Source organism: Oryx dammah, unplaced genomic scaffold (assembly GCF_014754425.2).
Source record: "Oryx dammah isolate SB20612 unplaced genomic scaffold, SCBI_Odam_1.1 HiC_scaffold_1, whole genome shotgun sequence".
Classification (NCBI taxonomy): Eukaryota; Metazoa; Chordata; class Mammalia; order Artiodactyla; family Bovidae; genus Oryx; species Oryx dammah.
Window position 1 is genome coordinate 76,457,002 of NW_024070185.1, and position 16,755 is coordinate 76,473,756.

Consider the following 16,755-nt stretch of genomic DNA (forward strand, 5'->3'; position numbering starts at 1 on the left):
TCCAAGGGACTCTCAAAGAGTCTTTACCAACACCACAGTTCAAAAGCATCAGTTCTTCAGTGCTCAGCTTTCTTTAAAATCCAAATCTCACATCCATACATGACTACTGGAAAAACCATAGGCTTGACTAGACGGACCTTTGTTGACAAAGTAATGTCTCTGCTTTTTAATTTGCTGTCAAGTTGGTCATAACTTTCCTTCCAAGGAGTAAGCGTCTTTTAATTTAATGGCTGCAGTCACCATCTGCAGTGATTTTGGAGCCCCAAAAGATAAAGTCAGCCACTGTTTCCACTGTTTCCCCATCTATTTGCCATGAAGTGATGGGACTGGATGCCATGATCTCAGTTTTCTGAATGCTGAGTTTTAAACCAACTCTTTCACTCTTCTCTTTCACTTTCATCAAGAGGCTCTTTAGTTCTTCACTTTCTGCCATAAGGGTGGTGTCATCTGCATATCTGAGGTTATTGATATTTCTCCCAGCAATCTTGATTCCAGCTTGTGCTTCTTCCAGCCCAGCGTTTCTCATGATGTACTCTGCATAGAAGTTAAATAAGCAGGGTGACAATATGCAGCCTTGAAGTATTTCTTTCCCTATTTGGAACCAGTCTGTTGTTCTATGTCCAGTTCTAACTGTTGCTTCCTGACCTGCATATGGATTTCTCAAGAAGCAGGTCAGGTGGTCTGATCCACACAGTTGTGATCCACACAGTCCAAGGCTTAGGCATAGTCAATAAAGCAGAAATAGATGTTTTTCTGGAACTCACTTGCTTCTTTGGTGATCCAGCTGATGTTGGCGATTTGATCTCTGGTTCCTCTGCTTTTTCTAAAACCAGCTTGAACATCTGGAAGTTCACAGTTCACGTATTGTTGAAGCTTGGCTTGGAGAATTTTGAGCATTACTTTGCTAGCATGTGAGCTGAGTGCAATTGTGCGGTGGTTTGACCATTCTTTGGCATTGCCTTTCTTCGGGATTGGAATGAAAACTGACCTCTTCCAGTCCTGTGGCCACTGCTGAGTTTTCCAAATTTGCTGGTGTGTTGAACACAGCACTTTAACAGCATCATCTTTTAGGATTTGAAATAGCTCAGCTGGAATTCCATTACCTCCACTAGCTTTGTTCATTGTGATGCTTCCTAAGGCCAACTTGACTTCACATTCCAGGATGTCTGGCTCTAGGTGAGTGTGAGTGATCACACCATCATGATTATCTGGGTCATGAAGATCTTTTTTGTACAGTTCTTCTGTGTATTCTTGTCACCTCTTCTTAACATCTTCTGCTTCTGTTAGTTCCATACCATTTCTGTCCTTTATTGAGTACATCTTTGCATGAAATATTCCCTTGGTATCTCTAATTTTCTTGAAGAGATCTCTAGTCTTTCTCATTCTATTGTTTTCTTCTATTTCTTTGCAATGATCACTGAGGAAAGCTTTCTTATCTCTCCTTGCTCTTCTTTGGAACTCTGCATTCAAATGGGTATATCTTTTCTTTTCTCCTTTGTTTTTCACTACTCTTCTTTTCACAGCTATTTGTAAGACCTCTTCAGAGAGCCATTTTGCTTTTTTTGCATTTCTTTTTCTTCGGGATGGTCTTGATCCCTGTCTCCTGTCAATTTCCTGGAGCTCTCAAATATTCTCCATATGCTCTTCCCTTTAGGTGTTCATAAAAGCTATGTAAGTCTCTGTTGGCTTAGTGTGTGTTAAGTGTACAACTAAGAGCTAAAAGTGGAAGGTTTGGACACAGGGAAGAAAGAAAGTGGGATGATATCATGGGTGTGGCTAAGGTTCAGAGTGACAGGGCAGCGTGAAGCTCACAGACTATGTGGCAGAGCCAAGAAAACCTGAGACTCCCAACTCAGAGTTGGAGGATGTGAATTTGAAAACTTTTGAACAGTAAAACAGGATTTGAGGGTGAGAGGGAGTGAGCGGGTAGTGATGAGTAACAGCCTCTGGCTCCAGTGTCGAGCTTCTTCCTTACCAAAATATTTTCCATTTGTACATGCTGTGGCACCTGAAATTCCTTTGGATTATGTCTTATCCCTTTTCCTCTACTAACATATAGATATTCTCAGGAAAGTGAAACATCCAGTGATGAACATTATTTAGATTATAAACATGCTTAGATTCAGTTCTTTCCACCCAAGGGGGAAACTCTACTAACAAAGTACACTGGACCTGACGGGGAAAAAGACAAAAAGAGAAAATGTGGGAAATATGATGGATAAGAAAGTTACTAACACCAAAGAAATATTTCTCAAGTTTTCTGATCTGTCCGCTTCTTCTGCCAACAACCTCTCTGATCCTTCTAGGTCACCATGTTACATTTGGTGTCAATAATTCTTTGCCTTTCTCCACCCATCCGCAAAGCACAATATTGGCGTTCTTTGTAGAATCAGACTATATATTACCATGCAACTTGCCTTATTCAGTTAATAAACTATGGACATATCTCCAAGTAAATGTATATAGTTTTAACATTTTAAATAGATGTATAATATTAAAAAGAATGGAAGCATTGTAATTTACTGAATTTCTCTACTATTAATGGGCCTTTAGGGTATTTCTAGGTTGGGCCACTATCTATCTTTTGAATGATAGTTTTCACATTTTTTTTTTCCAAAATGTAAAGCGTTAGTTGCTCAGTTGTATCCAACTTTTTGCAACCCCATGGTCTTTCCATGGAATTCTCCAGGCAAGAATACTTGAGTGGGTTGCCATTCCCTTCTCCAGGGGATCTTCATGACCCAGGAATCAAACCAAGGTCTCCTGCATTGCAGACAGATTCTTTACCATCTGAGCTACCAGGGAAGCCCCACAATGTAAAAACTATTACAAAGTGGGCTGTTATAAAATTAGAAAAGTACTGAATCTGAATTTTTTAAAAAGCCTCCAAACTTTGTAACTGCTTCCTTTAGGGTGGTTCTGATAGCACTTCAATGGGAACAAGAAATTGACATTAGGAGGATCTAAGATAGTGTTTCTTTCTGGTTTAAAAAATAGCTTTATAAAGGAATTATTGATGTATAATAAACTAAATAAATTTGAATAAACTATTTGATAATATTGAAACCATCACCATAATAAAGATATGAATACATCCATCATCCTCAAAACTTTCGTGTGCCCCTATTTCATTTCTCCTTCTGGCTTTTCCCTGCCCACTCCTTGCACCTATCACTAACAATTTCTGATTTGCTTTATGTCATGATAGTTTACATTTTCTATAGTTTTATAAAAATGGGAAGATACAGGATATACTCTTTTTGTCTGGTTTATTTCACTTAGCATAATTATTCTTAGATTCATTCATTTGGTGGCAAGTGTCAATAGTTGCTTGCTTTTTATTGTTGAGAAGCATTTCATTTTATGTCCATAAAACGGACATGCTACAATTTGTTTATCCATTTACCTATTGATGAATATTTGAATTGTTTCCAGTTTTTGGTTATACAAGATAATCTGAATACTCACGTTAAATCTTTGTGTGGACATTTCTCTTGGGTAAATACATGGGAATACCAGACCACTTGACCTGCCTCTTGAGAAACCTGAATGCAGGTCAGGAAGCAACAGTTAGAACTGGACATGGAACAACAGACTGGTTCCAAATAGGAAAAGGAGTACATCAAGACTGTATATTGTCACCCTGCTTATTTAACTTATATGCAGAGTACATCATGAGAAACGCTGGGCTGGATGAAGCACAAGCTGGAATCCAGATTGCCGGGAGAAATATCAATAACCTCAGATAGGCAGATGACACCACCCATATGGCAGAAAGTGAAGAAGAAGAGCCTCTTGATGAAAGTGAAAGAGGAGAGTGAAAAAGTTGGCTTAAAGCTCAACATTCAGAAAACCGAGATCATGGCATCCAGTCCCATCACTTCATGGGAAATAGATGGGGAAACAGTGGAAACAGTGGCTGACTTTATCTTTTCGGGCTCCAAAATCACTGCAGATGGTGACTGCAGCCATTAAATTAAAAGACACTTACTCCTTGGAAGGAAAGTTATGACCAACTTGATAGCATATTAAAAAGCAGAGATATTACTTTGTCAACAAAGGTCCGTCTAGCCAAGGCTATGGTTTTTTCAGCAGTCATGTATGGATGTGAGAGTTGGACTATAAAGAAAGCTGATCACTGAAGAATTGATGCTTTTGAACTGTGGTGTTGGAGAAGACTCTTGAGAGTCCCTTGGATTTCAAGGAGATCCAACCAGTCCATCCTAAAGGAGATCAGTCCTGGGTGTTCATTGGAAGGACTGATGTTGAAGCTGAAACTCCAATACTTTGGCCACCTGATCCAAAGAGCTGACTCATTGGAAAAGACCCTGATGGTGGGAAAGATTGAGGGCGGGAGGAGAAGGGGACGACAGAGGATGAGATGGTTGGAGATGGTTCACCGACTCAATGGACAAGAGTTTAGGTAAACTCTAGGAGTTGGTGATGGACAGGGAGGCCTGGTGTGCTGTGGTTCATGGGGTCACACAGAGTCAGACACAACTGAGTGACTGAACTGAAAACTGAAACTGAAATACATAGAATTAGAATGGCTGAATCACAGGATAGGTGTATGCTTCACTTTATAAGAAACTGTTCTACTTTCCAAAGTGGCTGTGTCATTTTACACTCCCATCAGTAGTGTATGAGAATTCCAATTGCTTCACATTCTGACCAACCCTGGATATAGTGAGCTTTTTAAATTTTTGCCATTCTAATTGGTATGTAGGTACCTCCTTATAGTTTTAATTTGCATTTCCCCCTAATGATGTTGAGCATCTTCTCATGTGCTTATCTGCCACCTGTATACTTTCTTTGGTAAAATACATGTGGAAATCATTTGCATACTTTTGCAATTGTTTATTATTATTAAGCTTTGCGAGTTCTTTATAAAGTCTTTATAAGCCCTTTATTGGATATATGATTTGCGAATAAGTCTCTCAATTTTGGGCTTTTCTTTCCATTATCTTAAGTGTGTTTTTAAGAACAGAAATTAGTAATTTTCATACAACCTAATTATCAATTTTTTCCTTTTCATATTGTATTTTATCTTTTATGCTATTATAATTAGTATTATTTAACAATTTTAATTCCTGATTTTTTTATCACTAGTTTATGATATAATTAATTTGTAAACACTTAAGTTGCATTCTGCAAACTTTATAATTCACTTATTATTATGAATAACTTTTTTGTAGTTGAAGACTTCCCTGGTGGCTTAGACAGTAAAGTGTCTACCTACAATGCAGGAGACCTGGGTTCAATCCCTGGGTTTGGAAGATCTCCTGGAGAAGGAAATGGTAACCCACTCCAGTATTTTTGCCTGGAAAACCTCATGGATGGAGGAGCCTGATAGGCTACAGTCCATGGGTTCAAAAGAGTCAGACATGACTGAATGACGTGACTTCACTCACTTTTGTAGTTAGACTTTATAGAATTTTCTATGTAAGAGATCATGTTGTTTATTTATAAAGGTGGTTTTATTCTTCTTTTCCAGTATGGATTTTTTAAAATATGTATTTCTTGACTTACTGCACTGACTAGAATCTCCAGTATAATGTTGAATAGAAATGGTAAAATTGGATATCTTTGTCACCTTCTTGATATTTGGGAAAGAGCATTCTGTTTTCCACTTTAATCATTATGTTAGCTGTAGGTTTTTTCATTGATTCTACTTATCAATTGAGGCTGTTACTTTTTATTTCTAGTTTGCCAAGAGTTTTCGGGGGTAGATGTAGTCAAATATTTTCCTAAGTTTTTTGAAATCATGGTATAATTTTAACTTTTTAGTCTGTAAGTATGGTAAATTGTGTTAATAAAATTTATTTTTTAGTTGGAGGAAATTGCTTTACAATGTTGTGCTGATTTCTGCCTTACAACAACAAAATGAAGTTTTCTTTATGGGAAGATTTTAAACTATAAACTTCTGAAATAGATATGGGACTATTCAGGTAATCTATTCCTTCTCTAGTGAGCCTTGTTAGCTTTTATCTCTCAAAAATACACCTCTTTCATTTAAACTGTCAACTTTATCTGCATAGCACTGTTCACAATATTTCCAACTCTCTCATGCTGTCATTGCTTTCCCTGCTGTTATTGATAACCTGGCATGCTGCAGTCCACAGGGTAGCAAAGAGTCGGACATGACTGAGTGACTGAACTGAAGTGATTGATAATCTGTGTCTTCTTTCTTTCATTTCTGTCTAGCCTAGCAAGAGATTTATCAATTTTACTCATCTTCTCGAAGAATTGTCTTTTGGCTTCATAGATTTTCTCTCTTGTTTTTTTCTGTTTTTTTTTTAATTGCATTATATTCCATTCTGATCTTTATTATTTCATCTCCTCTGTTTACTCTGTGTTTCATATGTTCTTCTTCTTCTTCTAGTTTCTTAAGGTGGAAATTGAGGTCATTGGTTAGAGACATTTCTTCTTTTCTGACATAGGCATTTAGTAGGCTACCTAACATAGGCTATAAAATTCCTCCTAAAGCCTAAATACTAGAAGAGGCTTTATTGGCATTGCACAAATTCTTTTTCTAAATATTTGTTTAACATCTGCCTTCCCCACCCTCCTAGCTTTACTGAGCACAAATTCTGATATGTCATATTTTCAATTTCCCTTTTGAATGTTTCTTTGACCTTGTTCCCTTTAGTTTTTCAAGTAGTTTAATTATCTGCATGTGCTAATCAGTACTTCACTTCACTGAATACTTAAGATGGACCTTCTGCAGACCTCTGGAGTGCTCTCTCTCTACATCACCCTCTTCACTGCTTCTGTCCTTGGGAACTCTGCCTTCCTTGATTTCCCTGACCTTTCAGCTCTATCAGGGAGTTGAACTCTGCCTGGGTTCCCTTGCCCTGAGCCACACCCTTCACTGCCTTATGTCCACCGCCTTGAAAGTTGTTGTTTCAGGTGTTTTGTTCAGTGCGTTGTTGGTTTGGTTGGGAGGTTAAATGTTCCCTATTACTCCATCTTAGTCAGAGGCAGAAACTGGCAGTGTTTCTGTTTTTGTTTTAATCACCCAGTATGGAATGTTAAGATCAACTTATTATGCTATTACAAGCATTAGAAAATGAAATGGCATCAAATAGAAAACAAAATATCATTGTATTCCATGTATTAAAACAAATTTTGTTTAGTGGAACTTTTGTATTAATCATATGCATATATGTATATGTGCATTGGATTATGATCTAAAAGGCATTTTTTACTGTAGGCCATGGGCTTCCCAGGTGGTGCAAATGATAAAGAACCCACCTGCCCACATGTAAGAGACTAGGGTTCGATCCCTGGGTTGGGAAGTTCCCCTGAAGAAGGGTATGGCAACCCTCTCCAGTATTCTTGCCTGGAGAATCCCATGGACAGAGGAATCTGGGGGGCTACAGTCCATAGGGTCGTGCAGAGTTGGACACAACTGAAACAACTTAGCACACAGCACATGGTGAAAATAGTCTGAGAAACACTGTTCTAGGAACATCATGGTCCAATATGGACAAGAGTCTTCAATGCTTAGTCTCCATCTCTGCCTTGAAGAGTTTATATGATTTGGGGGAAATTATCCCTATTTTACCTGAAAACTGTTTATTATCACTTATACAGCCATGGTCTGAGAAACCCTGATATCTTGTAGGTCTTAAATTGAGGCAGATTGGTACTTTTACCAGTTAAGAAACAGTTATTGATTGTTCAGTGTGTTTAAGGCACTGTACATGAACATGTTGAAGCACCAGTGTGAAATAGACAGAGGCTGTCCCTGGCTGTGACTAGAGAAGACAGAAAGTCAGGCTCCAAGAATTGATGTGAGTTTTCACAGCACAGAAAAGACTGTGGATATGGAAAGGAAGGTGTCTGGGGAAAATTATTCAGATAGGCTTGAAGGGTTAGAGGTTAAGAAAATGTAGCTGGCCTGTTTGAGAAAACTCAGCTTCAGTTTATTGCATTAAACACATACACACATATATTTTAATACCGACTACATCCTTGAGATATATTAATGAAAAAATAAAGATCCTTGCTTTCATGGAGTTCATAGTCTACTGAAAGAGAAATAATATGAATGTAAATTATAAATGATATAATAAGTAAATTATCTATTAAAAGATGGTAAGAACTATAGGAGGAACAGAAAGCTGATTAGAAGTGGGGCTGCAAGTTTTAACTTTAAGAGAGATTCAGTAGGGGCATATTTAGACTCTAAATACACTAGTATTACATATCTCTTACAATACAAACTCTAAAAATATTCCAACATAATTCGAATCTTCTGGTCTGCAAACCACTCTAAAACTGGTGGTCCTTTGGATGTTGCCTTGACACTTGCCTTGATGTGCAAATGGACCTTTTCTGGGAAAAATGGGAATCTAGTGGAGGTGTGAGAGAGATGTGAGTATTTCTGTACACAGCCCCCTACCCCAGGTGTTCCGCAGGGGCAGCTCTGTTAAGGACACTGGCAAGACACGAGGAGGAATGTTACTGTATGACCTGGAACAAAACATTTTTGCCCTTGGCTTCTCTACTCTGGCACATCTTCACCCAGCAGGGGCTGAGCAGTGAAATGAACTTCAGCCTGGCCAGTTCAACACCCAAGGCGTGTCACAGCCAAATGATGGCGGTGAGGGCAAGGCCTACTGGCCTTGCAAAGGCCTGCAAAAAGATCATTTGGATGTTGCCCGAGGATTCCCACTTACACTCAGAGCCCAGGGTCTCTACGAAAGCCCCACTAAATGCTTTCAGTTCCCTTGAATTATTTAAGGCATAGCCGAGATCTCAGCATTCACCTTGGCGTTCAGGGTTCTCGATCCTACCCATCCCCAGCATTTTCGGATAGATTTGTGGACATACTTATCTTTTGAAGGAGATCCCATCCCCGTCGCCCTTTTTCGCGGGGAGGTCTGCCAGCGTTTTTCCTGGGAGGAAGCTGGCGAGGGCTGGTGAGCTGCTCACGGGTCGGGCATGGGTGCGCACGCGTCGGGCGCCGCGGGTTGCGCATCTGGAGCCAGAGAGCGCCCCCAGCGCAGCGCCTGGCGCCGCCGCGGCCGTGGGTTGGTGCTCCCAAGCGTGCCGGGCGCTCTCTCCCCGCGCGGGGGCACCAGAGCCCTCGGAAGTGTCAGGCACTGCGGTGCATTTTCCCAGTTCCCTTTTAAATGACTGCGGAAAAAGACTCTCCGAGCCGCAAATGGGAAGACGGATTCTCAGACAAGGCTTTCCAATGCCCCGCAGCCATCATTTAACTGCGCCCTCAGTGCAGTTAGGGTTTGTCACTCGACCCTCCCGGATCACCTCGTTTGTCCCTAGTGAGACCCGCAGGCTCTGCCCGCGCCGGGCTTCTCAGTAGCTGGATGTGTGTCGTGCTCCGGGCAGCGCGGGCGCAAGGCACGCGTTCACTCTCACCCACGCACACACGAAAACGCTCAAGGTACGGCAGGGGAGCGAGGGCTCTGGGTGCCCCGCGTGAGGGTGGGCATCGCGGGAAGTGAAGCTAAGATCTGGGAATGGCTGCATCCTCCCAGGATGAAGGATGAGATAAAATGACGCGGCGCCACACATCGGACAGGCCAGCGTTGCTACCGCGCATTTAGGGAACCCAATACGCGTCAGGCGCGCTCCCTTCCCCTCACATGTCTCTGTTTCCCGGGCGTGTGATGCCAGAAAACGACAGGGAAAAAGACCCGCTTAGAGAGCTGGAGTTGCATTTGGAGACTGCCCTCCCTCTGCCAAAGCACCAACAGGAAGACCCCCCGAAAACACCGATCCCCAAATAGATGACCCGGTATAGGGGCGGTTATCCTTGGTTACCAATGCTGGACACGTTTCTGTGTTTACAATATTTATTTATTTTTAGGATAGCTCGTCCTCCCTTTTAGGCAGGATGGGAAAGGAGAATGCAGCGGGGAGGGAAAAGGGAGGGAGGATTCCTATAATAAGAATCAGCGCATTTTTCAGAGCTGAACCGAGCCCGGTTTCCATTTCAAAAAAGGAGACGGCCTCTACTGCGATTTTAGAAGAGACTTGGGTGTGAATTAGGGACTGGGAGGTGTCAGAGCCGGGGAATGGTTCAGCTTAGAGGTACCTGGGTCTAAATGCACGCACACACACGCACACACAGGCGCGCGCGTCTACCCGGCCAGGCTGTGTGCGGGTGTGCGCGTGTGTGAACTCCCACATGCTGCTGCTGTCTGCTTCTGGCCAGTGGCACCGATGCCTCCCTCCTCCCCGCTCGCCCCCAGATTCCCCTCCCCTCCCTGCTGCTTTTGTCTGGAGGGTGTTATGGGTTTGTGTGTGTATGAGCGTGTGTGTTTTTGGATTTCAGACTAATTTTCTGGAGTTTCTGCCCCTGCTCTGCGTCAGCCCTCACGTCACTTCGCCAGCAGTAGCAGAGGCGGCGGCGGCGGCGGCGGCGGCGGCGGCGGCAGCGGCTCCCGGAATTAGGTTGGAGCAGGAGCCTTGCTCGCTGCTTCGCTCGAGCTCTCCGAGCTCCGTGCCCAGCGGCAGGAGGAGCCTGGACCCAGGCGCCGCCGGCTGGCGGTAGGCGCCGGAGCCAGGGTGAGCAGCGCGGACAGTGACCTCCGTCGTCTCGGCCCTCATTGTCCCCCTTGGGGTGGCCGCGTCGGCTTCCCAGGTGGGACGCGCCGCGCCACCTGCCCGCGCCCCCTGCGCCCAGGGGCCGTGGCGGATTCTGCAGCATCATTCGGGGGCCCCGTCGCGGAACCAGCGTTCTCGGCAATCTCCGCGCCTCCCTTTAAGGAGTCCTACCCCTGGCCGGTGCCATAGGATCCTGTCCCTTGCCCTATTTTCCCCTCCTTCAGCCTTAGGCACCGGGAGAGAGTGGGCACAGTGGTGCCCCGCGGCGTCAGTGCCATCGAGGGGCAAGTTTATTTCTGGGGCCGGCCGGAGCTGGGCACTCATCTATCCCCAGTATCCCAGCTGGGTTCGCGGTGGGGGTGACGCGAGCGCGGAGGGAGAGTACCCCAATGAGTGGCGTATAGGGTCTTGAGCTCAGCCTTACGCGTATCTGTTTGTCCTCAGCCCCGAGGTGCGTCCCGGATCGCAGCGCGCGTCTAGCCAGAAGCCTGAGCCCCAGAGCATCCCGGGAGCGCCGCGGGCCGGTGCTCGGCTCGCTGGGCCATGCAGCGGCGGCCGCAGCGGAGCTCCGAGAGGCGGTAGCGCCCCCTGTGAGAAGGCCCGAGATGCCCCTGCCACTGTGAACGGTGCCGCCCGACAGGACACGCTCAGCCCCTGACACGCTCGGCTCTGCGCGCCTGAGACCAGCACCGAGAGGAAAGAGTGGTGAGCGCGGCAAAGGCCACTCGGCGCGGGCAGGGGAGACCGGCCGGGACAGCTCAGCGACACGCACTCAGGCTGACTCGGGCTGGCACTGGTGGCTAGGAATGTCGTCCTGGACCAGGTGGCATGGACCCGCCATGGCGCGGCTCTGGGGCTTCTGCTGGCTGATTGTGGGCTTCTGGAGGGCCGCTCTCGCCTGTCCCGCAGCCTGCAAGTGCAGCGCCTCTCGGATCTGGTGCGGCGATCCTTCTCCTGGCATCGTGGCGTTTCCGAGGCTGGAGTCTACCAGTGCAGATCCTGAGAACATCACCGAAATGTGAGTTCCTGGTCCTCTTCCTTCTTCATCCTCTCCTTGCCTCTAGGGCTAGGCTGGTCAGGCGGGTCCCTCCTGGGCGTGAGTGTTGTCTCAAGTCTGGGGAGAAGTCAGAGAAGAGAGGTGCAGGGCTGGGCCGTGTGTCAGTTACCTGTTTCACTGCCTTGGTGCTGTTAACACTGAGAGAAGTGTGATAATTTAAAATGTTCTAAATAATAGATGTCTATTATATAGTATTCTTATACACTTTATATTCCAAAGCCCTGCTGGGTGTGTTTTAGTCTTTCCATATGCAATAACGTAAGTTTTGCACATTTTTGTTTCATAAGGTTCTCTGTATATATTGGGTTAGGAGCAGTTACAGTAATATTTATGAGAAAGGAGGTTAAAATAAGTAACTTTGGAAAAATCTGCTGAAGGAAGTTAGAGTGTCTCCCCCTTAGCTTCTTTCTCTGAGAGCTGGAGTTTACCAGTTTCCTTTTTCATTTTATACATCAGATTTTACATAGGAGATTGCATCCAGAGATGGCCTTGAAAATAATCTGTAAGAGGAGAAGTTCCGAGTGTTGAAATGCACTGGCTCAAAAGAGAAAATGTGATCCTTGGAAGCCTAAAAGCCTGGTCTGATTTAATTTGGACTTGAGTTCCCAGAGATAGAATTTTGAGATCATTTGGATTATAAATCGTAATTGCCCATTGAATAGTTGCCCAGGAGGAGGTTGGATGATAAAGCAGCATGGAATACTCTGATGAATGCTGTCTTCACCCTGGGACCCCTATGTCCCTGGAAGTGCTTGAACTTGTCCTGGTCCATTGGAGAAGCAGAATTGTGTATTTCTGGCCTCATCTGATGCGTTGTGACAAATCTGTTACCAACTAGGGGCTCACCAGTCCTTTCTCTAGCATTCCCTTGTTCCCTCTATTAGAGATTCCCCCAGCCAGCAACTTTGCCCCTTTATATGTTTCATTAACATGATATTTTATTCATCCATAAAAAGGATTGTAAGGCAAAGTTTCTCCCGGTTTACTTGAGACTGTTGACACCAGGATAGACAGCGTTGAAAGTAGGGCTTGGGCTGTGGCCTTCCGGTTGGCGAGTGCGCATGCATTTCCCTCCTCACCACCGTGCCCGGCCCCCCCCCCCCCCCGCCCCCGCCACGGATAACACACACCCTGGTTATGCCAACGTTGTTGACCGAGACAACCTGTTTTTTAATGTAAGTAAGAGACCTTCCCAGCCTCTGCTGTTTGTCCTGTTGGTGATGCTCTTGTTAGAGGGCTCAGGCAGAAGGGAATGACAACAGAACAGAGGAAAACGTGCCGGCCCAGCAGTGCTGAGATGTGCCGGGAGCAGCCAGCTGTCAGGCTGGATCCAGGATGCTCGGATCGCAATCCTTTTGGCAAGGAGAGCAGCAGGCAGAGCTGGACAGGAAGGGTGGGTAGGGTCCCGACCACGCCGACCCTGGCTTGCGCTGGTAGAGGCTCGCCAGGCTGGTCAGAATGTCTGTGGCCTTTTGTCAGGATTTGTGTCTTTTTCATGAGATAGGGTGTCAGTAGTCAGATGGAGGAAGCCATATGGAATTCAGAGCCCTTCAGACTATTTTGAGACCATGAGGAGTGCCTGAAAACAGTTAGATACTGTTTTCTTTTGTAATTGTTTTAAAATTATGTATTAGGTGCTAGATGGATAATGAAGGAGGAAACATAGGGCTCATTATTATTTTTTTCAGTTTAGTATCTTTAAGGCTGTAATTGGAGGAAAACTCTCTTTAAAAAATATTATTTTACGCCTGCGTGGTCTTAGCTGCCTGATAGATATGAAATTATTAATAACAGATGTGAGTAGAGTTTTCCTATCTCAGTTCTCACAATTGTTATTTCCTACTATCTGATGGCAGGTTCCTATTTTCAGGCTTACATTTTTTTTTTTTAACATTTACTAAAGCATTTGTCACAGTTATTCATCTAATAATAGTAATCATAATTCCTAATTTCTACTCATTTTCTTCTTCTGATTTGAAAATCCATTGAGATTCAGGGAATGGAGAGGTGTGTAAGCTCAGTGTATAGGAATGGGGAATTAGTTTAGAAACAGGAGTCTAGCTGATAGAGGTGAGCTCTGAGAAAAAGTCCTTTTCTCTCCTCATTCCCTCAGCTTTATTTGAGCCTCGTCAGTTTATGCCCCAGTGTCTTTATCTGCAAAATGTATTGAGATCCTTGTTTGGAAAGCACTTCATATAATTATTTTGAATTCTGCTGCTTTGATATCAAAATGACATCAGTGGTTGGGCTTGTTTCACTGTCATCCTTATATGACACCATCTGTGCTCTCTTTCTTACATATTAATATTTGCTTGAACAGCTTTTCAATTCTTGGCCAGTGGATACCAGCTACAGTTGGAAACAAATTACACTTTTTTTTTTTTACTTTGTTATTAGACCCAATGGTATTCCTAAAATAACCTGTTTTAAAGTTCTAGTTTAATGAAGTTTAGCTGAAATGATATGTTTCTGTTTTTTAAAAGTAGGACTAATATAGCTAAATAAAGTGTGATTAGAACTTGCTGAAACAGTTTACTATATCATTTAAAAATAGTAAATCTCTTAATATGTGTATGTTGGGGAAATTGCCTGAGAATCCACATGGACAGAAGAGCCTGGCGGGCTACAGTCCATGGGGTTGCAAAGAGTTGGATATGACTGAGCGGCTAAGCACACAGGGGAAAAGTCACAATCACGGTGCCTTTTAAGATTCAGAGAGAAGCCATGGTAGAACATTTTAAAAAATATACCTATAGACTAATTAAGGGAGAGGATTTTATTTTTTGATTCTACATGTATGTTTTAAGCCATGCTGACATTTTATTTTCAGAGTCCTTGTTTGAACCTGTTTTATTAAAAATCTCCCCTTCACAGTATCTGTCTCATATTCTTTACCCACTGATGTGACCTATGTCTAGGTCTATGTCCATCTATAGTTACACTTCACACCTGCCTAACGTCACACTGCTAAAAGGTGCCAGCTTCTGTTATTTGGAGATGATTATCCCAAAGCAGTGCTAAGTTAAATTTGCAAACAATACTATTGTCACATGTAAACAGGACGCAAGAGTAAAGTCTGTTGTTGGAGTTATGTAATCAGCCAGTTAAGTTTCAGAATGTGCCAAAATGCTTCGCAAAAGACACGTTCTGTCTCACCCAGTGGTAAGAGATATGGTTCAAACATAAAATAGGTCTCGGAGTTTTAAAAATCATGGTCAGAAACACATGACATAAAATCTACCTACCACGTTAACCATTTTTAATGTGCTGTTCAGAAGTGTTAAGTGTATTTACATGGCTGTGAAAGGGCATGCATTTTTATACTGCCCATATTTTATGAAGACCAGCAGTGACTTTTTATTTCTAAATTTCTTTGGTGACATTCGCTGATTTGGGACTGATATTTGGAGACCAATCTAATATTTTTCCTCTTAGTACAGTGTAAATAGGATTTGTAGCTTTTGCTGCTCAAGCCTCTGTCTGTAATTCATTGTTGGCTTGGTTAAGAAATTGTAATGTTATGTCATTAATACATTAATTTTGGGTTTCTCATCTGCGTAAGCTTTTCCACTGCTGTAGTTAATTGTACTAAAATATTCTGGCATTTAAAAGGATTCAAAAGCATCAGATTTTATCACTCTGATATTTACTTCTCAGTCCCTCCATTGGGAGTTCTAGAACCTTGAATTGTGCTTTACATGCATTTAAGAAGTACAGCCTAAGTTTTGATTGTGGTTGCATAAGCCAGATTGGACTTGTTAATAAATTAGGCCGTCTTATTTACAGCATTCATTATTCAATACAACTTGCAAACAAGTTAAAAACACTCTTTCTTCCTAGTGAAGCTATTCCCACAATTCAGCTCAGCACAGCCATTTGAAATCTCAGTTTCATACCTTCTGTCTCTACGCTGAGGAAGTTTTTATTACATTGGATAAAACAATTGAAAAGCCCTGTGACCTTCTGACCCTACTTTCTTCCATCTCTCCCTCTCCATCACCTCTCATTAACTATACAGGAAAATGTATTTGATTATTTTTCTTCTCCGAAAAGTGATATTTCCTTATGGGAATTCAGAGCACTAGAGTTGAGCGAAGAGCCTGGGTTATATATTATTACAAGCAAGTAATGGGAAATTAAGATGATGTGGTCATAGCTACCCAGCTCTGTGTTTAGTTTTGTTTAAGATCTTTCACTGTTTCTATCCCGTAAACCTCTGTTTGTGTTATTTCAGTATTCCCTTGTAAAGACATTTTCTAAGTCAAAAAGTTGGCTGAACAGCTGAGAGTTGAGGTCTCTTTCTCCCCAAGAACATTCTGCATGATTGCTTTGACTATCTCTAGGTTGTAGGGGTATAAAACCTAGACTTTTTCTTTAGCTGGGGAAAAGGAATTTAATTTTTGTTTTTTGACTTTTTGTTTCTTCTTCTTCTTTTTTAAAAATCCTTGATACCAAGCAGGTGCCTCCAGTTTTAACTCATTATTCATCCTTACTGCTATGAAAATAAACAATATCAAGCCATTATTGAATATTATACTCTGACATTATCCATCCAACTAACTTTACTGCTTCTCTAGAGAGATTCTTGTAGGTTCAAAGCAGTAGGGTAGAATGTAGCATTGAACCTGCTGCTCCTTATAGCAGTGCCAATTTTTTATTTTACTTACTGTTTACAAGTCAGTTGGGTGATTTAGGGGAGCAGTTATTTAGACAGGGCAATTTTTTCCCTCATTTGGTGTATGTAAGAGAAAGAAAGGGATAGAAAAAAATCTGAACCTTGAGTTATTAATAGTTGATTGATCATTTTCATAATCTGTTCTAAGTTTTAAAAAACATAAATCCCACCCCCAAGTGGCAGAGATCTGAGCCCTGCAGTGGCCTGATAATTTTAGCTTCATATTTGATTTCTGATTGATCTCTATTAAAAGAGGAAAAGAGCCCACATAATCAGGATGCCTTCTAACCATTTGCTTTGCTCTCTGGGCTGTCCAAAGGACTGTGAAGTGGTAAATATTGATCTCAGAGATGAAGGAGTGAATGAATGCTTGTGGTTGTTATAAACCTGGGGAGAAAAATAATACATAGGTATTAAGCTTGCATATTTCAACTCCCCACTCCAC

General features: G+C 42.7%; 1 protein-coding gene across 6 annotated transcripts in view; it reads left to right on the forward strand.

Moving 5' to 3' along the window:
* Positions 1-10,709: 10,709 nt before the first annotated feature.
* Positions 10,710-16,755, forward strand: part of NTRK2 (neurotrophic receptor tyrosine kinase 2) — a 396,903-nt gene continuing 390,857 nt past the window's right edge. For 5 of the 6 annotated variants that reach the window (XM_040244728.1, XM_040244738.1, XM_040244746.1 and 2 more), the window contains exon 1: positions 11,028-11,596. In XM_040244728.1, the coding sequence (XP_040100662.1) occupies positions 11,385-11,596 (212 nt within the window). In that variant the 5' untranslated portion in view covers positions 11,028-11,384. Of the gene's footprint in view, positions 11,597-16,755 lie in introns of all 6 variants that reach the window. The other variant, XM_040244768.1, reaches the window with a different exon arrangement.